The 23,156-nt window shown below is 40.0% G+C and overlaps 1 protein-coding gene across 4 annotated transcripts in view; it reads left to right on the forward strand.

Annotated features, from left to right (window-relative positions):
• The first annotated feature begins 408 nt into the window (after nt 1–408).
• Nucleotides 409–23,156, forward strand: part of POLD3 (DNA polymerase delta 3, accessory subunit) — a 45,100-nt gene continuing 22,352 nt past the window's right edge. Inside the window, exons 1-5 of one of the 4 annotated variants that reach the window (XM_055549085.1) lie at nt 409–480; nt 2,352–2,407; nt 12,516–12,618; nt 17,515–17,554; nt 18,747–18,879. In XM_055549085.1, the coding sequence (XP_055405060.1) occupies nt 12,517–12,618; nt 17,515–17,554; nt 18,747–18,879 (275 nt within the window). In that variant the 5' untranslated portion in view covers nt 409–480; nt 2,352–2,407; nt 12,516. The other 3 variants (XM_055549084.1, XM_055549082.1, XM_055549083.1) reach the window with 3 other exon arrangements.

Here is a 23,156-nt window from a genome sequence, read left to right on the forward strand (position 1 = left end):
TGCCGTACTGAAATACACAGCTTATACGGAAGGATTTTTTTAAGCTGATGTTAGGAGAAATTTTATTTGAAATCCCCCAATTCTTGAGAATAGAGTTCACGCGCACCTTCACGCAAACCTTGTGGGCACTGCATAGTTTGGCTTCTTCCTTCGTCTCATCTCTCCTCGTGTCCTTTTCTCCCAACATTTCAACTATAATGAAAACTATTCTCTTCCCAGCAAACACCCCTCTCTCATTCATTCTGGAAAACTTTCCCTAATTTCTCAATTCGGAGAGATTATAACATGCAGTACTTTATCCCAGCTGGCAGGACTTTACTAAAATATTTATTTGTCTTTATTGTTCACTGCTGTGTCTTAGTGCCTAGGAAGTGGCTGGAAATAGGCTAGGTACCTAATTAATATTCATTGACTAAATGTGTGACAGGGCAAGGATTATTTTATCAGTTTACGGGTGGAAAGACCGCGACTCCTAGAGAGGTGAGGTCCCTTGCGGTGCATCAGCCACGAACTGGCAGAGCCTGGATTCGACACTAGGGTTCTACAGTCAGCAGTTCTAGACCACGCCTGCGCTCCTCGTTCCTCACTTCCGTCAGCTCCTGTTAGCTCCACCTACTTCAGCCTACTCCGTCTCCGAGACTAGTTTGACCCTCGAGCGGCCGCCGTAGCGCGTCGCCTTCGTTGCCGTGGGAAACGACCCGGGACCTGGGAGGGGAAAAAAGACGTTTCCCGCCGGCGGGAGCTGCGGTTGTGGCGGCTAGGGGAGCTCAGCTGCGGCGGAGCACAACGCCGCGGCACCATGGCGGACCAGTTTTATCTGGAAAATATAGACGAGTTCGTCACGGACCAGAACAAGATCGTGAGGAGCTAGGACTGGGGAATGCGGGCGTGCGACTGGGGTTTTGGGCCCAGAGAGGGCGGCGGGGACCTTGATCCTTCTGATTGTTCCCGCATGGGGCTGGTCCAGTGGAGACAGTCCCCACTCCTGGTACCCCAGGCAGGGCGAGGACTCCTGCCCCACCGGCAGATCCAGGTTCCTCGGGTGGGCGTGCTCGGCTCTGCGCAGACCAAGGGCCGCGGAGGTCGGGCGGGGAGGGAGGAGCTTTAATTGATGTTTCTAAGGCGTCTCTACACGTTTCTGGCAAGGTGGTTGGCGTTTGAAGTCTCAAGTTTACAGTTGAGGAAATTGTGTTTTTACCGGGTTAAGTAACAAGTTGTTTAATCTGACTGTCAGTTGGTTTCGTTTTCCTCGAAGTTTGTTATTGGTTCAGGCTTGACCTGCCTCACAGGGTTGAAGTAAAGATCAAGTGAGACGATGGATGTGAGAGCGTTTCGCACATCGTGATGATTGAGTGCCTACTGTGAGCTTTGAATGTACATTATTGCGTTTACTTTTTACAGTGACCCATAGAGGTCGGCGAAAGTAGCCTTAGAAAAGGTAGTTGAAGCAGAGGGGCCAAATGACTTCTGGTTAGTAAGGGATAACCCTCCTGCAGAAGACCTAGGTTTGATCCTTGGGTTGGGAAGATCTGGGAGAAGGGAATGGCAACCCACTCCAGTATTTTTGCCTGGAGAATTCCATGGACAGAGGAGCCTGCTGGGCTGTAGTCCATGGGGTCACAAAGAATAGGACACGACTGAGAGACTAACACAGACACACAAGGGATAATCAATTTTCCAGTCTATGTCTGTTCTGCTCGTGCTTTCCTCTACATCACACTGCCTTTGCCCAACCTGTGCTAAGTCTTCTAATTACTGGAAACTCAGTGTTTAGAATTGGAAGACTTTGAGGGGAGGGTGACAGGTTACAAGGAAGTGGCAAATGACAGTTCAAGGAAGGATGGAAGGAAGAGCAAAGCTTGATGCCAGTAATTCTCAGTCTAACCTCTGATAGAGTGTTCATCCACTTCACTCATTCATTCCCTGACCCCTGCACCACCTGTGCCCTTTAATATTTATGTGGCTGCAACTTTCTTCAGAAGTTTATGAGTTGTACACTCTAAAGTAACAAGTTTCTGAGTGAGTTTGAGGATAGTTTTTGGTGGTGGCCCCATAAAAAGACAGAAATGTGAAAAGAAGGACCAGGGTGAAACAGGGAGTGTGAGGAAATTGAGAGCTTTTTCTGTGTGTATTCAACCTTTTTAGATTCTTGCATTAATCTGTGATACAGACTTATTTGTAAAATAAATGTCTGAGTCCTACCTGCCCAGATGGATGGTTCTTGGCAAAACTAGGGTGGCATTTAATGTAATTTATAAGACGTAATCGCCTTAGAATCCTTAGGAGCCCTTTGGGCTGACCTACACTCTGCAGTCATCTAATAAAATTTTTTAAAAAATTCCTTCTTGCAGGTGACATACAAATGGCTGAGCTATACACTAGGAGTTCATGTTAATCAGGCCAAACAGTAAGTACAATTTATTACTAACTGTAATCAGATTGGAATCAGATTTTTGTTTTGTTTTGTTTGTTTTGTTTGTTGTTAGCTTTACAGAGAGTCTCTTGATTAGAACTCCGCTCCCCACCCCCTCTTCCCCGACCCAGGGAAATGGGAAAGCATAGTTTTCTATTGCCTTTTACTGTTTTTGTTTATTAGTTAAGAGATGGGTGGACTTGCATACAAATGTGTGGTGATATGTTTATTGTATTTATTTGTAGCCTTGCCTTCTGGTTAAATCACTTTGTTATTTCAAAAAATTTATTAAATGGGCTAGCCAGTTCTGTTTAGATCTCAGATTTCTATGGCTGTTATGAAAACATCTTTGCATTTTCACATGTGCTTCTTAGGCCCGTCTCTGGGTGTTATTGAAATACTTCCATAATGAGGTCAACAGGTGTTTGACACAGGCTATGTAACAGTGTAAGACAGGGGAGAACACTTAAGAGAAACTAAAAAGGGAGGGTTTAGGATGACACAGAGAGTATTACTCTTCTTAAATTTTGCCCTATCACCTTCCTTGCTGAAACTTGTAGTCCAACTTGGAACCAAAATGGAAAAGGCAGGCTTTTGGATTAACTTCAAAGTTTCTTCACCTGCAAATGTCCAGTGGGTAGGAATTGGTGAATAGACTGAGAGCCCATATATTGAGTTAAATACTCCTTTCATTTGCTTTATTCCTGATGGTGGTCTGATTTTTCCCTATTCCTTGAATCATAGGAACATTCTGTGAGTCTTAGAAAAATCTTTGATCTCTAAAATGGGTTGATTTGGCTTGTTGTTTGACAGATTTAGGAGTTTATTTTATGATAGATCACAGTTTTTTTTATTCTTAATGACAGAAGCAAGGAGAAAAATCTCACATTGATAGTAAAAGTTACAACTAGGAATTCAGTCTTTATGTGTAATGGCAAGCCCCAGCCTCGTGTCCCTGTCTCGTGTGCATACATGTGTCCACCGCTCTCAGGTGCTTGCACTTAGGCCACGGCGGAACACCTGCTTCAGGGGGCTCCTGGGCCAGCTCTCCTGCCTGTGAAACTGAGGTAAAACTAGCTGAGAGTTTTCAGCGGAGAGGAGGGTCTACCTTACCTAAGGTATAGGTAGAAACTTGATTTCTAGACCCGTGCCCCACTCCCCCACTCCAGTCCCAGCAGGTATTTGAGGTCCACGTCCCTCCTCAGCTCCTCAGCACAACAGTTAAGTATTTACAGAGCTTCTAGGAGTTTTACTTAGTTATTTTTGGCTGCGTTGGGTCCTCATTGCTGGCGCGTGGGCTTTCTCAAGTGGGAGCTACTCTCTGGTTGCAGTGCACAGGCTTCTCACCGCTGTGGCTTCTCGTTGTGGAGCCAGGGCTCTAGAGCATGAGGGCTTCAGTAGCTGTGACATACAGGCTGAATTGCTCCATAGCATGTGGAGTCTTCCCAAACCAGAGATCAAACCTGTGTCCCCTGCATTGGCAGATGGATTCTTAATCACTAGACCACCAAGGAAGTCCCCTAGTTTTGACTGAGATGTTTATGCCTTCAAGCCTTAAAACTCTTGGCTCAGGTCTAGGTTTATACTGATTTTGACTATTTGAGATTGCTCTTGCTAAGACTAGTCCAGACCCAAACCTAGCATGTTAGGTAACTTTAGGACTAGATACCCATAAAAGTAATTGTTTGTTACGGTTATGAATGTTTAAATATGGAATGAGGTAATTATTACTACTAATATATAAGCCTATTGAGATTAAAGGTGCATATTGAGGACTGGAGATGAAATAAAGTTGCCTGGAATTTTACTGTCAGTTCAGTTCAGTCGCTCAGTCGTGTCCGACTCTTTGTGACCCCATGAACTGTGGCACGCCAGGCCTCCCTGTCCATCACCAACTCCCAGAGTTCACCCAAACTCATGTCCATCGAGTCAGTGATGCCATCCAGCCACCTCATCCTCTGTTGTCCCCTTCTCCTCCTGCCCCCACTCCCTCCCAGCATCAGCGTCTTTTCCAATGAGTCAACTCTTCGCATGAGGTGGAATTTTACTGTAGCTACCCTTATTTCCTATAAGTTTTATGGAATTAATACACACGTCTAGCCCTTGCCTGTCTACCAACTTTATCCCATAGTACTTTCTACCTCACTTATATTCTAGCCATATATACCTTTCTGTTCCTTAGATATGCCAAGCCCGTTCTCACCCAAGGAAATTTGTACCATTCTCTCTGCCTGGAATGCTCTTCTCACAGCTGTCCTCACTGTACGCGGTTCAGCTCAAATTTCACACATTACTTCGTGTAACAGCTCTTTCCTAATGCTCTACTCTGTCTCTCTTAATTTTTTTTCATAGTTATTTTTTAAAAGCTTTCTTTAGATGTATTTCAAATATCGTATGGTTCACCTATTTAGACTGTACAGCTCATTGGTTTTTAATATATTTACAGAGTTGTGCAGTCAGCATTATAGTTAATTTGAGAAGATATTCATCACCCCAGAAAAGAAACTCTGTATCCATTAGCAGTCCTTCATCATTCCTGCCTCCCAACCCCCCAGCATCAGGCAATCGCTAATACACTTTCTCTCTATAGATTTGCCTATGCTGGACATTTCATATAAATGGGATCATATAATAAGCAATCCTGTGTATCTAATTCCCTCCAGTTAGCATATCTCCAAGGTTTGTCTATGTTAAAGCATGTGTCAGTATTTCATTCATTTTTGTGGTTGAATAATATTCCATTATATGGTGTAAGTTCTCTAGGGCTGCCATAACAGAATACTACAAACGGGTGGCTTGAAACAACAGAAATTTATTGTCTCAGTTCTGGAGGCTTAAAGTCCAAAATTAAGGTGTTGGCCAGGCCATGTTCCTTCTGAAACTTGTACAGAAAAATCCTTCCCTGCTTCTTCCTAGCTTCTGGTGGTTTACTTCTGGTGGTTTGCATTCCTTGGTTTGTAGCTGTGTAACCCCAATGTCTGCCTTCATAGTCGCTTGGCATTCTTCCTGTGTGTCTGTCTCTTCACATAGCCATCTTATAAGGATACAGTCGTAGATGAGGAGCCCACCCTACTCCAGTATGACCTGTCTTAACTAATTACATCTGCAAAGGCCCTGTTTCCAAATCTGGTCATTCTCTGAGGTACTGGTGGTTAGGACGTCAACATATCTTTTTTGGGGGACACAGATCAACCCATAACATATAGATATACAACATTTTATTTGTCCATTCATCAATGGATGGACATTTGGGTTGTTTCCACATTTGGGGTTTTAATGAATAATGCTACAGTGAACATTTGTGTACAAGTTTTTGTACATATGAACAACATGAAATGAACAATGAACATATGAAAACATATGTTTTCAGTTCTCTTAGTATACACCTAAGATTGGAATTTCTGGGTCATATGTAACATTTTGAGGAGCTGTTTTTCAGAGTGACTACACTGTTTTACAATCCCACCAACAAAGTATGAGGTTCTACTTTCTCAACATTCTTGTCAACTTTTTCTACCATCTGTCTTTTAATTTTAGCCATCCTAGTGAGTATTAAGTTTTATCATTATGTTTTTGATTTGCATTTCTGTAATGGCTAATGTTTTAGCTAATGGCATGTGTTTTCCTGTGCTCATTGACCATATGTGTGTCTTCTTTGGAGAAATACATGTTCAGATCCTTTGCCCATTTTTTTCCATGGGTTTTTTTTTTGTCTTTACTATTATTGAATTGTGAGAGTTCTTTATGTATTCAAGTCCGGATTTGTTTATTTATTTGACTGTGCTGGGTCTTAGCTGTAGCGTGAGGGATCCTTTTTGGTTGTGTCATGTGGGGTGTTTTTAGTTGCAGCATGTGATCTTCTAGTTGTGGTATGCAACCTCTTAGTTGCTGCATATGAGATTGAACCCTGGCCTCCTGCATTGGGAGTGCTGAGTCTTAGGCACTGAACCAACAGGGAAGTCCCTCTACGTAATTCTAGAAACATTGTCCTGATCAGATAATGATTTCACCCATTCTGTGGGTTGTCTTTGCACTTTCTTGATGGTGTCCTGTGAAGCAAAGAAGTTCTTATTATTGATAGTGTCTAATTTTTTTTTCTTCTGTTGCTTGTGCTTTTTATGTTGTATCTAAGGCATAGTATAACCCAAGTAAATCATGAAGATTTAATTCTGTGTTTTCTTGTGAGAGTTCTGTAGTCTTACCTCTTAAATCATTAATTATCACTTTAACATTTCTACATATTTTGTTCTTATTATACTTCCTCACAGTAAGAGTACACTGTAGTTTTCAAATTAGATGTTGGTTCAAGGTAACTTATGAATGAAGCCCTAAAATGTGTATAGGCATAGCTTATATTATTGTACTCTTCTTTATTACATTTTGCAGATACTACATTTTCTTCTTTCTTTCTTTACAAATTGAAGGTTTGTGGTAACCCTGAGTTGAGCAAGTCTATGAGTGCCATTTTTCCAGTAGCGTTTGCCTGTTTCTTGTCTCTGTGTCACATTTTGGTAATTCTCATCATGTTTCAAACCCTCCATCAGCGAGAAGATTGTGACTTGCTAAAGGCTCAGAGGATGGCTAGCATTTTTAGCAACAAATTTAAAAAAAAATTACTTGGCCTTATCGGGTCTTAATTTGTGGCATATGGGCTCTTTCATTGTGGCGCTCGGACTCTCCAGTCGTGACGCGCAGGCTTAGTTGCTCTGCAGCATGTAGAATCTTACTTACCCTACCAGGGATCAAACATGTGTCTCTTGCATTGCAAGGCAGATTCTTAACCACTGGACGACCAGGGAAGTCCACAATAAATTATTTTTTAATTAAGGTGTGTACATTGTTTTGTAGACATAATGGTGTTACACCCTTAATAGACTACAGTATAATGTAAACATAGCTATTATATTCACTGGGAAACCAAAAATTTATTTGCTTTGCTTTATTTTGATATTCACTTTATTGCAGTGGTCTGGAAGTGAACCTACAATATCTCTGGGGTATGCCTATAAATAATAACTATTTTTTCAGGCATCATTTTGCATATGGTATAAGGAAAGGGCCCAATTCATGTGGATATCCAGTGTTCCAGCATTTCACAATTCTTATTTCCAGCTGACATTTTCTCGCTTATTGTATGCCCTCCTCCCACTAGAATATAAACTCCATGAAGGCAGGGAACATGTTTATCAGGTTCATCACTGTTCCGGTTACTGTTGCTTTGTAACAAATTACCCCCAGATTTAGTAACTTAAAACAACTATTTTATTATGTTCATAGATTCTTCTGATTTGGAACTTGGGCACGGTGCAATGAGAATGGTTGTCTCTGTTCCATAATGTCTGCTGCCTCAGCTGAGAGGCATCAGTGACTGAAGCCTGATTGTGTGTAGGCATCTTTATTCTCATGTCTGGCAGTTGTTGCTGGCTGTCAGCTGGGACTTCAGCGGGGGCTATTGACCAGTCATTGTGTGTGACCTGTTTATATGGCCTGGGCTTCTTAAGAGCATATTTTCAGGTAGCGAGGCCTTACCCAGCAATTCACGGCTGTAAATACGCAGGTTCCAGTGCAAGGCAGAAGCTGATTGCCTTTTCTTACTGGCCTCAGAAGTCAAGCAGTGTTGTGTCTGCTTCATTCTTTTGGTTACAGTGAATCTCTAGCCTTCCCAGATGCAAGGGGAGAGGATGACTCCACCTGTCTATTGGAGGATGAAGAAGAGCATGCAGGATGGGAGATGTTGTGGCAGCCATCTTTGGAAAATACAGTCTGCCACAATTATTGTATCTTCACACCATGCTCATAATATTGTTGTTCAGTCACTAAGTCATGTCCAACTCTTTGCATCCCCATGGACTGCAGCACACCAGGCTCCTCTGTCCTCCACCGTCTCCTGGCATTTATTTGCTCAGATCGTGTCCGCTGGGTCAGTGATGCTATCTAACCATCTCATCATCTGCCATACCCTTTTCCTTTTGCCTTCCATCTTTCCCAGCTCATAATAGGTGCCAGTGAATATTTGTTGAGTGAGTTCTGGGCACTATGGTAGATATTTTCACAAACGTTTATCTCATGTAATCTTTATAGCAATCCAATATAATGGGTGTTATCAATCTCTTTTAACACATGAGAAAACATGAGAGACTTAGAGTGTCCTGGCATCCTTTTCTCTCTTATCTATAGTGAGAGCATTTAAATTATCATTGTTGGCACTGAGGGCAGTGACTGGGCATGGTTGTTACTGTTTGCATGGATTCAATAAAGAAATATTGTTTCAGGTTTTACTACATTTTTAGCATTATTCTAGGCTCTGTTATAAAGCAGCAAACTTGACAGACAAGGTCTTTCCCATCATTGACTTAAGATAATTTCAGGCTATAAAAATGCTGTGAAGGAATTAGATTAGGGAAGATAATATAGACTATACACCTTATATATCTTAGGGAAAATTATGGGTGGAACTGATCAGGAGAGATGAAAGGTGTATAGTTAATCATGTGGGTAGTAAGTACATCTTATAGGAAATCATGTTTATTGTCATTCATATTTAAGAATATTTTAAGTATATTTTGCATGTTTTGTTGCTGAGATTTTGACATAATCAAATTAGATGAACATGTTTTAGAGATTCAAAAGACAAGCAGAAAATTTTAAAGAGGTTGTGCAGTGTTGACCATCTTGTTAATATAACAGATATTATATTATGTAATAAATGTAATAAAACAATTGGTTGATCCAGTGAGACAGACGCACAGAGGACAATGACTGTAATGATGCGAGCAAGACTATGAGTTGTTGATAAAAGACAGTGCATTTCACCAGCAAGCTGAGAGCGTCTTGGTATATAGTCCCTGCCTACCATTTCTTCTGCTAGTATGGTCCTAACTAGCATAAATAAACCAAAATGTTCATGACTCTGTGTTCCTCATCTTTCCTAACATAATTGCTGCATGGAAGGAAATACTAAAGAGAACAGGAGATAGAAATCAACAAAAATGCTGATTTTTTTTTCCCCCCTCAGGGTGTTTATAGTCTAGTGGGGATGGCAGATATTAAACAATTAGAATACAGTGTGGTAAGTGCTATAATAACAGATGTGGGCTAGTTCCTGTTAGAACTTAGAAAGCAAGGCTGCCCTGCTTGCTTAGTGGTGTTAGGGAAGGCTTCACATAGGAGATAATAACTGAGCTGCTGTCTTGATGAGGAATTAGGTAGATGAGATCTGAGCAGAAGGCAGAAGGAAGGGCATACAAAAGAGCTAAGAGAACTTCAAAATGTTTCATAAGGCTGAAAATAGTGTGAGTATGGGAGAACCGTGAGAAATACAGGGGCCAGAAGAAGAAAAGTCTTACACGTCACTGATGGACCTGTGGCTCCTTAGGGGATAGGGCGCTATTGAAAACTTTTGAACAAAGAGTAATACTTAAGAATAACCAGCTACCTTTTCAACAGCACTTAATGGCTAATGGGCATCTCAGATTTAACATGCCCCAAAACATTGGAAAGACTGATGTTGAAGCTGAAACTCCCATACTTTGGCCACCTGATGCGAAGAGCTGACTCATTTGAAAAGACCCTGATGCTGGGGAAGATTGAGGGCAGGAGGAGAAGGGGACGACAGAGGATGAGATGGTTGGATGGCATCACCAACTCAATGGACATGGGTTTGGGTAGACTCCGGGAGTTGGTGATGGACAGGGAGGCCTGGCGTGCTGCGGTTCACGTGGTCGCAAAGAGTCAGACATGACTGAGCGACTGAACTGAACTGAATTGAACTGAAAACTTAATTCCTAATTATTTTCCACCCACCTCCACCATCACCTCCTTCTGCTTTTCTCCATCTCAGTGAATGACAACTTCATTCTTTGAGTTGCTTAGTCCAGTCATCCTTGATTTCTGTTTCTCTCATACCTCACAATCAGCCCATCAGCAAATCCTGTTGTTTCTTCCTTTAAGATGTACCCAGAATTCATCCACTAATTATTACCATCCTAGTCTGAGCCACTGTCATCTCTAGCCTGAATTACTGCAGTAGCCTTGTAACTGGTCTTCTGCTTCCTTCCTTGCTTCTTAATAGTATATTCTCCACACAGCAGTCAGAAATCCTCCTAAAAAGTGAGATCATGTTATTTGTGCTCTAAACCTTCTAATGACTTCCTTCCTAGTGGGCCACAAAGCCCTACATGTCTCGTGCTTGGCTCTCTTCTTTCCTTCTTCCTTATTCAGCACACTCACCTTTTCTGTTCCTTGCACCTTGCTTACGTTCTTGCCTCAGAACCTTCGAATTTGTTTTTTCTGCCTAGAATATTCTTTGCTGAGATACCCACATTGATGGCTCTGTAACTTCCCACAGGGCTCTGTTCATGAGGCCTTCCCTAATCTTATATAAATAGCAAAACTTCTTAGACACTCTATTCTTCTAGTCTTTTTTCTCCCTGTAGATTTACTACCATCTGACTTATTGTTTGCTTATTATTTGTCTCTCTTTTCTGCAGTACAAACTCTAAATGGGTAAGAACTTTGACTGCTTTGTTCACTATTCTGTCCCCAAGGCATAGAGTATGAAGTAGCCACCCAGTTAAGTTTTGTTGACAGATGACTTGACTTGCATTTCTAAAACTTCACCTTGGCAGCTTTGTGGATAGTGAAGGGGAAGGGGGTGTGATGAAGGCATTGACACTTGGAATTGAAATAGTTCAGTCAAGAGATTTGGAGGGCAGGGAGTCAAGAATTACTTGGGAAGTAAAACTGACAAGATTTGGCACCTCACCAGACTGGGAGAAGTGAGGGATAATGACTCCCAGATTTCTGGCTTGGATGGTTTGAGCAGATGATGTTGTTGTTGGGAATGAATGAAGCCAGGGGGATGAATGAAATGGGTCAAGGAGAGTATGTCGTAAGGTGACCAGTCATCCTTGGTGTGCCCAAGACTGTTGGTTTTAGCACTAAAAGTCCATGTCAGGAAATACCTCAGATCCAGGCAAACCCAGATGATTGGTCACTCTAATATAGACTGAAAAGGTAGCTGAAGACAACCCCAGCAGTACAGAAGAGGAGGAGGAAGTCAAGTCTGTGCAGGAAGTAGAGCAGAGCCAATTCAAGAGTGGCAGGAGATGAGTGAGGCATTGGATCAAGAGCGCAGTCCACAGTGTAGGTTGAGTTTCTCTTGGAACTTTTGTTTCTAGCCATCCTTGGCAGACGTATGACATATTATAGAGACTTGGTAAATGTTTCTTGAAATAAACAACACAAATGATGTCTCTTTCCTTGAAGTTAAACTGTAAGTTATTGAGGGGAGTCAACTTCTGATGCTAATCAGATCAGATTAAGGATCTGATAAAAACGAATAAGGTAAGGATAAAAAGGAATTTAGGGAATGTTACTAAAAGCAACATTATTTCTATAGTGACTATTTGGCAGTCTTAGGTTAATGAATACTGGGGCAGTGTGAGTAAACTGTTACTTTGTGGTTTTGAAACAACACTGATTCTGAATGATCCTAAAATTGGAATTTCAGAGCAGGGCCCTTGTGATCATCTACAAGATGGTTCTTAATGTTTTGGAGTAATCCTTCTGCAAATCTATTGAAAACCTTCAACTATCTCTACCCTCTGCCCACCTCCTTCCCCTTGCAAAACACACATTTTGCTTACAATATTGAGGGGTGAAGGATTATGGATCCCAGGGTAAAAGAATTGCCAATCTCATACAGCCCTCTGTAATTATACCTCAGGATATAAAGAGGCCTAGAAAAACTGTTTTATCTAGGGTCACATGGCTAGGTAGTGACTGAACTTATTCTTGATTGATTATTCTAGCCATTTTATGTCTTTACTTCTTTTAATGCAGGCTCAGTCTCACTTGACCGATTATTAGATTTCTTTTATTTCAGTTGTTTGGTCACTGTGCTGGCTTTATACAAGTTGACCCCACCCCCTATGTTCCATTCGTCCTTTTTTAATTCTTTGTCCATGAACAGAGCAAAAATATTCTGTATAATGTTTGATGGACTGTCAGATTTACTATTTATTAACTTTTAAGTCATGAATTAAGAGTCAGTGAGATAAACTTTCACTAATGACTTACTTGTGCATTTTGTTTGTAACAGGATGCTCTATGATTATGTTGAAAGGAAGCGAAAGGAAAATTCAGGAGCCCAACTGCATGTCACCTATTTAGTGTCTGGCAGTCTCATTCAGAATGGACATTCTGTAAGTTCTCAGAATCTTATAATGAGTTTCAATGTGTTTGAGCTATTAATAGTATTATGTAACATAACACAGGGCAAAAACAACAAGATCCAGTATTATGGAAATTTTAAAAAGCTACTTGAAGACAGTGATTATTTTGAATTTTTAGACTAAACCTAAAACTCTCAAGAAGTTTGGGTAATATCAATACAGAGACTATTATCATCATTGCACAATTTCCGTAGACAACAAGACATTCCAGACTGTTTCTCTTCCTCTTTCTTCCTTTTGAAGCTATATTGGGGACAGTGCTGGTTAATTTCCAGCCTGTTCAGATGTCAAGCCACACAGGTGTTCAGCAAATACAATTTTCAAGTGAATTTGATTTTAATTTGAGCTTTCACCGCAGAAGCTCTGCTGAAATAACTCCTTTCCTTCTCCTGTACCGGACTGATTCTTGGGAACTTAATGACTTCTTTCTTGCTTCCTCCCCAAACTGAGGAACACCTCTTTGGTTCTCACTTCCTAAACCTCACCTGAAAGTTCTTTTGCGCCCATACCACCAACCCTAGAGAATTTAGCCCAAGGATCAAGATCCTCAGAGAATCACACACAGATGCATGTTTTCCTCTTCTCTTTTGACTTTCCCTGTGACTCATAAGTTCAGAAGCCAGATTTATCCAAATACTTACTGTATTTATCCTATATCAATAGAGTCTTAAGAATGTGAGATTCCAGACTGGAATGGCAATTTAGTAATTTACAAGGAGAAACAGAACTACGATCAGAGCAAAGAAAAGAGGAAAACAATAGAATGGGAAAGACTAGAGATCTCTTCAAGAAAATTAGAGATACCAAGGGAACATTTCATGCAAAATGGGCTCGATAAAGGACAGAAATGGTATGGACCTAACAGAAGCAGAAGATATTAAGAAGAGGTAGCAAGAATACACAGAAGAACTGTACAAAAAAGATCTCCACGACCCAGATAATCACGATGGTGTGATCACTGACCTAGAACCAGACATCCTGGAATGTGAAGTCAAGTGGGCCTTAGGAAGCATCACTACAAACAAAGCGAGTGGAGGTGATGGAATCCCAGTTGAGCTATTTCAAATCCTAAAAGATGATGCTGTGAAAGTGCTGCACTCAATATGCCAGCAAATTTATAAAATTCAGCAGTGGCCACAGGACTGGAAAAGGTCAGTTTTCATTCCAATCACTAAGAAAGGCAATGCCAAAGAATGCTCAAACTACCGCACAATTGCACTCATCTCACACGCTAGTAAGGTAATGCTCAAAATTCTCCAAGCCAGGCTTCAGCAGTATGTGAACCATGAACTTCCAGACGTTCAAGCTGGTTTTAGAAAAGGCAGAGGAACCAGAGATCAAATTGCCAACATCCACTGGATCATCGAAAAAGCAAGAGAGTTCCAAGAAAACATCTATTTCTGCTTTATTGACTATGCCAAAGCCTTTGACTGTGTGGATCACAATAAACTGTGGAAAATTCTGAAAGAGATGGGCATACCAGACCACCTGACCTGCCTCTTGAGAAACCTGTATGCAGGTCAAGAAGTAACAGTTAGAACTGGACATGGAACAACAGACTGGTTCCAGATCGGAAAAGGAGTACATCAAGGCTATATATTGTCACCCTGCTTATTTAACTTATACGCAGAGTACATCATGAGAAACGCTGGGGTGGATGAAGCACAAGCTGGAATCTAGATTTCTGGGAGAAATATCAATAACCTCAGATATGCAGATGACACCACCCTTATGGCAGAAAGTGAAGAAGAACTAAAGAGCCTCTTGAAAGTGAAAGAAAGTGAAGTCACTCAGTTGTGTCCAACTCTTTGCGACCTCATGGACCCCTACCAGGCTCCTCAGTCCATGGAATTTTCCAGGCAAGAGTACTGGAGTGGGTTGCCATTTCCTTCTCCAGGGGATCTTCCCAACCCAGGGATCTAACCCAGGTCTCCTGCGCTGCAGGCAGACGCTTTACCGAGGAGAGTGAAAAAGTTGGCTTAAAGCTCAACATTCAGAAAACTAAGATCAGGGCATCTGGTCCCATCACTTCATGGAAAATAGATGGGGAAACAGTGTCAGACTTTATTTTTGGGGGCTCCAAAATCACTGCAGATGGTGACTGCAGCCATGAATTTAAAAGACGCTTACTCCTTGGAAGAAAAGTTATGACCAACCTAGACAGCATATTGAAAAGCAGAGACATTACTTTGCCAACAAAAGTCCGTCTAATCAAGGCTATGGTTTTTCCTGTGGTCATGTATGGATGTGAGAGTTGGACTGTGAAGAAAGCTGAGTGCCAAAGAATTGATGCTTTTGAACTGTAGTGTTGAAGACTCTTGAGAGTCCCTTGGACTGCAAGGAGATCCAACCAGTCCATTCTGAAGGAGATCAGCCCTGGGATTTCTTTGGAAGGAATGATGCTAAAGCTGAAACTTTAGTACTTTGGCCACTTCATGTGAAGAGTCGACTCATTGGAAAGGACTCTGATGCTGGGAGGGATTGGGGCAGGAGGAGAAGGGGACGACAGAGGATGAGATGGCTGGATGGCATCACCGACTCAATGGACATGAGTCTGAGTGAACTCCGGGAGTTGGTGATGGACAGGGAGGCCTGGTGTGCTGTAATTCATGGGGTCGCAAGGAGTCGGACACGACTGAGCTACTGGACTGAACTGAGCATATTCTTTCCTTGTTGGTAAACTATTTGGCAAGCCAGATGTTAATTAGATATTTGCAAGTGTAGATGAAATCAGATGTCATTGTATATCAGAAACAAGATTAAGCAGACCTGATTCAAAGATGTGTAGGTTATCTATGGCCTTTTATACAGGTAAGTAATTTTATTTTTCCAGTGATGATTATTATTGTAAAAATTGCTTAATAATACATAGAAAGTAGAAATCTCCTTCTAATCTCATCCTGCAGAGTCTTCCAAAGGATTATTTGAATGTTTCAAAGGAAATGTTTGGTTGATTCTTTTTGTGATGTTAGGGGTTGTTGGCCTGATCCATTTTTTATTAGATTCCCCATTAACTTTTCATGTGATGATTTTAGCTGAGATTGATTTATATCATTACCTTGATCATTATTTCTCCAGGAGTTACAAAATGGTGATGTTTTAATTCTGTCATTCCTTCTGGATTTACTGACTGAAATGTTTCTATAAAGAGGAACTTTCTGTCATCAACTAGCCATATTTTCCCTTTTTTTTTTTTTTTTTCTGATAAACAGCTCAAGGGGCCTGCCCCCAGCCAGGCTCTGGGTTTATGGATGCTGAACTTACGCCTGTTTTGCCCTTAACAGGAACCCACTGAATCAGAGCTCTGTTCTAATTTACATTGTTTTAGCACTGGCATTTCCACTGTGTTGTTGTTCTGCATTTCTAATATCCCCTAAGGCAGCGTTTAAAGATACTAAACTGTCTCAGCTGCCATGTTTTCTCCTGAGGGTACCAATTATTGTTGTTAGGGCTCCTTTTACGTAGGTTTGAGTGATTAGTTCCTAATGCTCTTTTTCTCATAAGCTCTGTAATTTTTATTGTACAATTTTGCAGAACATGACATTTTTAAGAATGCTTGTTTTTTTTTTAAGAGAAAATGCATTATGAAGACATACTGATATTCTCAGTTCAAATTTACAATTACATTTTTAAAAAACTTACTCAATTTTATATTACTCTTTTCTTCTTATGTTGTAAACTTTGGTTGTTCCTACATTAAAAGGAATATGTATTTGCTTTAGCCAGATACATGAGATTTAGAAAAGCAAAACCAGTAATTTTACTAACAATATGATGACTAAAGGCAGTTTAAGGTTTGTAAGTGATCCTGAGCATTGCTCTGGCAGTTATAGAAATATTTCTCATTCCTTATTACAGCCACATGATCCTACATGGATGGATATACCTTAGTTTATTCGGCAGTCCCTTATTGATAGTTATTTGAGTTATTTACAGTCTGATTAGTACATATAGTGCCACAGTGAATAGCTCAATGTGTACATGTTCTGTATGTTTTTGCCAGAGTGTTTTAGGGTTATGTTCCTAGAGGTAGGCTATATATGAACTTTTGCCAAATACCTCTCCATTTTCCATTCCTACCAGCAATGTATAAGAGCACCTGTTTCAATACAGCACATGTCCTGTTTCAGGATCATCTGCATTTCTCTTTTGTGAACTGTCTTCATACTTCTTGCCTATTTTCTAAAGGATTGTTAGTCTTTGTTTTCTCTGTTTTAGAAGCTATATGGTAGCCCTATGTGATGTAAGTTGTAGATATTTTTCCCACTTGACCATTTGTCTTTTTAATTAAAATTTTTGTTTTTTTGTTATCCAAAAATGATTTGTTAGTTTTTATGGATAATTTCAGTTACTTCTGGTTTTGAACTGCAGTCAAGAAACTTTTCTTTATTCTCAGGTTATATTAGTTTGTAGAAGAATTCACCCTTATTTTCTTGTGCATATATGGTTTAATTCTTTACTTTTAGATCCCTGATCCATTTAGAATTAATTTTTTTGCATGGTATAAGACAGATCCAATTTTTAACTGGTTCCATATGATTATACAATAATTCTCATTATGTTACTTACTGAAAATTCCTCTTTTCCTTGCAGTAGGCAAAGTGCAAGTTTGAGATGCTGTGTTTTTTTAATTTGGGTTTTTTTGTTTTTGTTATTGATTTATATATACTCTCTCACTTTCCTTAACCTGATTGAGAAGTTTTAAAGAAAGCAAGTTAAAAATGGGTCTGGAACATATATTTTCAGAGGAACCTAATGTTTCTAGTTTTACATCCCAGTGCAATTGAATTATTGGTAAGGAAACTTTAAAACTGCAAGTTGCACTATTAATACTTTAAATACTAATGAAGTGTTATTTCCTTACAGTGCCACAAGGTTGCAGTAGTGAGAGAAGAGAAATTGGAAGGTAAGTATTTTAGCGATTTAGCAAGTTTTTCCTCTTAGGGCATCAGTGTCATTAACATCGCATATATATTTAGCTGTTTTACTGGAGAGCCATATATTCTTTTATTAGTAGTTTCTGAAACATGTTAAAATATGATACTCCACTAACTTCCCATTTTTAAGGCCAATAGCTGCTAACATTTATAAAGCACTTTTATCACAGAATTTCAAAACTCGTGATAGACATGTAAAACACTTATGAATACCGTATGGAACACCTCATTAACTATAAAAAGACAATCATCTCTAAATATTGTGTTGTATTCCATAGCAATTTTTTTAGGAAGAAAATTAAAGAATGATATTATAAAGTCAGAAAGGCATAGTATAACTTCTAAGTTAAATTTGTCTACCCATTTCAAGACTGTTAATGCTACTGTTCTATTTTTTTAATACCCAAGTCAAAGGAATTTTGTAATAGCCACGTGATCTTGATGTCTCAAGACAAAACCACTGTCATACTTTGTATACAAAGATGCCTACCACTGGAGTGTTTTCTTATAAATTAACTGAATTATTCAAGACAGTGAAAATGTCTAAGATTTTCTTTCTGAATTCTCACAGTGGTAGATTTATTCATTCAGTAGATACATAGTAAGTATCTACTCTATGTCAAGTTCTATGCTAGGCACTAGGGACTTGGAACAAGTGAGGCATGGTCCCTTCCATCATGGAACCTAAAATTTTTTCTTGTGATTTTCCTCTGAAGACATAATCTGATTAGTAGTAGTATTGTTTTAGAGTTTCTTTCTATAAACTAAAATAGAAGACTTCTCAGGTAGAAATTACTTATTCCTCAGTTGCTATGTATATATGCTAGAGTATAAGATTCTACCCTGACTGAAAAACAAAAAACAAAAAACCCATCACAGTATCGTTAGTTATTCATTAATATTTACTGAGTGTCCACTGGTTGAGTGATACCCTCACAGTGCTGTACTTAGAACTGACTCATCATCACCTACCTATCATAATGTCCTTGTCACAGACAGGAGAGTTGATACTATACTGTATACATGACTGTTTGGCCTTTTAGAGCTTTTTTGGACCACCACCGATTACAAATGGTATTAATGCAGAAGGGTTTCTTGTTAAAGTCCCCACATGCTATGAAGTTTGTGTATTAACAGACTGCTTTTCCTGTTGACTTGTAGCAGTGAAGTCCAAGCTAGCGGTGACTGCCAGCGTACATGTGTACAGCATCCAGAAAGCCATGCTGAAGGACAGTGGGCCTCTGTTCAATACCGACTATGACATCCTTAAAAGCAACTTGCAGAACTGCAGCAAGTGAGCTCCTTAATGTTCCTTGTGGCTTCTTTACGAATTGATTTTGTAAGATGTTTACACAGTGGCTGCCTCTTAAGAGTGAACGCCAAGTCTAGTAAAACCTCATTTATCTTGCAGTAAGACACATGCCTGGTTTTATTAGTACATCATAAGGTGAAAAATAGCCACAACCCATATTGAAAACCCCAGTAGACTCCCCATAAATCTGCTTCTCATGTATTTATCCTGTCACTGCCACCAGAAATGTTGTTTGTTGTGCCCCCTCATTACTCCTTTACCCCAGTCTCTGCTTGTCTAATTCCTATCCCCTCTTCAAGAACCAGTTGACATGTTGTCCTTCAAAAAACTATTCCTAATTTGACATCCCTCTACCTTCCATCCAAAATCAGTTGATCTTCCACAGCCAGTATCAGATCTTATTTATCTTTTGTATCCTTCACAGCATGGGGAGGAGGTGGACTATAATGTACGTGGTTTTGGAAATTAATGGTCATGGGCTGGAGTTTTGACTTCATTGCTAATGGCCCAGTGGCTTTGGACAAGTTACTTAAACTCTTTTGGGCTTTCGTTTCATCATTTTTAAGTTGGATATAATAATGCCTACTTTGTGAGGTGGTGTGGAGGGTTCGGAGCAGATTCTCAGACATATATTGAACACCTACTACTTTGATATGCACTAAGCAAGATAATTTGAATTAATTCAGCAAAGATCTGATGAGTACGTGTGACATGCCACATGCTGTAGAGTGATTGTAGCCTGATACCTGCTTATGGAACTGATGGTCTTATGGGAGGCAGTCACGGTGTAGTGTGACATTGCTACAGTAGGAATAATAAGTGTAGGAGGATGTTGAGGGGCCACTCATCCCTGCCTTTTTTGTTGGGGTGGAGTGAGGAGTCAAGACAGAGATGGCTTGTAGAAGGGTATGGCATCTAAGTTGAGGCTTAAAGGCCTAGAAGAAGTAGCCAGGCAGAGGGAAGTGGGAGAGGAAGGACAGGGCTGAGAGGAAACACGATGCTTATGCAGAACCACAGTAGTTTTCTATACCTGAAAACTAGAGTGAGGGGCAGGAAATAATGATATAAGGAGTCAGACTCTATGCTTTGACTGCTAGGATAAGTTTAGGTTTTATTGCACAGGGGAGCCACTGAAGATTTTGAAGCAGATGATTGACATGATCAGAATTGTATTACAGAAAGATCACTCTGGCTGTGATGGTGAAAGTGGATCTGAAGGAAATAATCTGCACACAAGGCCATTATGAAGGAGAAATGTTGCAGTGATTCAGGGTAGAGATGATAGTCTCTGAAGTATAGAGTTGGTATTGGGAGTGGAGAGGTACATAGGTTAAAGAGTCATACCATCAAAACCTGGATGGTTTGGTAGTGGTTTGGGACCAAGAGAGTGTGTTATGGTGGCGATTGTGGGGTGCTTCATGACATTAAGGATGATGGCCATGTTTCTGGTTTGAATTGCTGGATGGGTGATGATACCATCACTAAGAATGGGAATATATGAGGAGGAGCAAGCTTTGGGAGAAGGGAAAAATGATGAATTGGGTTTGGATATGTTGAGTTTAAGTACCGGATGGGGAGTCCAAGTGGAGATGTCCAGTGCAATAGATACAGGGGTCTAGAGCTAAGGAGAGAAATAAGAGGTAAAGATAGACATTTTGGAATCAGAGAAAATAGGTAATTAATTGGGCTACAGCAGTAGATACAGTCATGCAGAGAGAATGTATAGGATGAAAGAAGAGCAGAAAGTTAAACTCTAGCCACAGTTACTATCTGTGTAATGTTGGGCAAATTATTTAACCTTTCTGCTTCATTTTCCTGAAATGAAACTAATAATAGTATCAACCTCAGGGTTGTAGGGGCTTCCCTGCTGGCTCAGACAGGAAATAATCTACCTGCAATGCAGGAGACCCGGGTTTGATCCCTGGGTTGGGAAGATCCCTGGAGAAAGAAATGGCAACCCTCTCCAGTATTCTTGCCTGGGAAATTCATGGACAGAGGAGCCTGGTGGGCTACAGTCCTGGGGTCACAGAGTTGGACACGACTGAGTGACTAACAGGGTTGTAGAGGATTAAGTGAATACATACATGTAAAGCACTTAGAACAGTGCTTAGCACACAGTAAGCACTATTTAAGTAATAGCTATTTTTTAAGGGGTGGACAGAAAAAGAGGGACCTAAGCAGAAGTAGCCAGAGATAAGGGGAAAATCACGAGTGTATGGAGTTCTAAAAACTTAAGAAGAGAGTTTCAAGAAGGAGGGACTAGTTGACAGTATCAAACCCTGTTGAGAAGTGGACTGTAATAGGAACTGAAAAGTGATGGCCTTAGTGAGAGCAGTTTCAGTGGAGCAGCCAGATTCTGGTCACCTGGGTAGATGGGGATATAAGGCAGTGAGATAGCAAATAGGGACAACTTTCTAGGAAGTTTGATGGTGAAACAGAGGAAAAAGAGAGGTGACCTGCTACAGAGGAATTGAGACTTGGGGGTGGGGGAAATGTATTCATTTTTAAAGTTGAGAATACCTTGAACTTGTATTATTAGTAAAGAGCCATAAAAAGAAGAAATGGTTGACGATACTGGAAGAGGTGGATTAACTGATACAGTTGGGTCTATATCCAGGTGGATATAGAATTGCCAAAAATAATTTCTGTAAGTTCCATGAGAATAGGGATCGTTTATTTTGTTAACCACCCTATCCCTAAAATGGTGCCTGGTAACTATTAAATAAATAATTGTTGAGTGAATTAATGGTAGACATTGACTCTTTTTTATTTCTTCTGCTTAAAACCTTGAATGTAATAGGCATACAAATATTTATTAGATAAATATAATTATACTGCTAAAGAGTAATTTATGTCTGGTGTTTTTTAGAGAAGGATTATAAGAAAACATAAACACCCTGATATGTTTATGTAATTTATTAGATTTCAAAAATAATCTGTAGTAAAATCTAGTTTTGGCATGTCAAGCTCTAAAAATCAGTTCTATTGTATCTAGCAAGTAAGGAAACTAGAATAAAAGTGACACAAAAGTCCAAAATTAAATTTGCATAGAGACCACTAAAATAAACATGGCAAGTAGAAATGTGATAATAGGAGACACTTTGATGAAACTTTACTTAAATACTTAAAATATCCTCAGTAGAAATGTGAAGCAAATAAACAAATAAAAAAGAAATGTGAAGAATTTATTTCCAATTAAGAAGTTTGTGTTTGGTCCTGAGAATTACGGGTCAACTGAGATCTGACTCATTGTTTCATGTGTTTTAAGAAGTGCTATGACAGGAAGAAAGTTGAAATTTTAGATTGAGCAGATTCTTCTCTCTTCAGACATGTTCCCAGTCTAACTTGGTGTCTTCCTCATTGCCAGTTCCTGGTCCTGACCCTAAGGTGTGGATATGTAGACCAAATGGAGAAAGAGTTGTCTTGGGGCCAACTTTAGATGCTGACAGTGAACTAAAACGTTGCTCTTTCCTTGTGCATGGCGGCGTTGCAGGGCCAGAGAGGAAGAATGGTGGTTGAAAGGAAATGACTTCCGTCTGTTCTTAACTCTTGATGCACAAAATATTTGTGTTAATGCGACGTTTTTCTGTGTAGACTGTAATAAATCAGTGGAAGTTTTTTGGAGCTGTGAACTCTAGCTTGGGGCTGTTCAGCCTAAAGTTACTTCAAAAATTAAATGATTTTATCCAGGTTTTTTTCCTTAGGCCAGTTAATCTCAAAGTTGTGCCTGGTTGATCTCGAAGGTAATTGCTATCATCATGTAGTTTCTTAACCTCCATCTTCTCCCATCCCAAGTTGATATGATACACTAAAGAAGGGAGAGAAGCCAGAAGACTCACTTTCAGTGTCTTAAATAATCTCTCTTTGAATCTGTGTTTGTATGCGCCAGGTCTTGTACTAGGTACCGGAAATACAAAGGATGAATAATACACTCACCCTCAAGGAGCTCTCACCTATCCTCAATAAGCAAAAGACTGAGGGAAATAAAATGTTGTTCTTTGTCAGGAAATATTGGAAAACTTTGCTTTAAGTACAACCATTTGAGAAGGATGGATCAGTTACCCATTTACAACATAGAACACTGTATTTTGGATTTTTGTGAAACAGGCACATCTACAATGATTACAGAGGAAGAGATGAATGTTCCCTTTAATATGGCATGCAAAGTGTGCCAAATTTTTCACTTGGCTATGGGCAGACTTCTCTGGTGCTGTTAGTTGAGATTATTATAAATTATTAACAAATGACTATAAAGGACC

Source organism: Bubalus kerabau, chromosome 15 (assembly GCF_029407905.1).
Source record: "Bubalus kerabau isolate K-KA32 ecotype Philippines breed swamp buffalo chromosome 15, PCC_UOA_SB_1v2, whole genome shotgun sequence".
Lineage (NCBI taxonomy): Eukaryota > Metazoa > Chordata > Mammalia > Artiodactyla > Bovidae > Bubalus > Bubalus kerabau.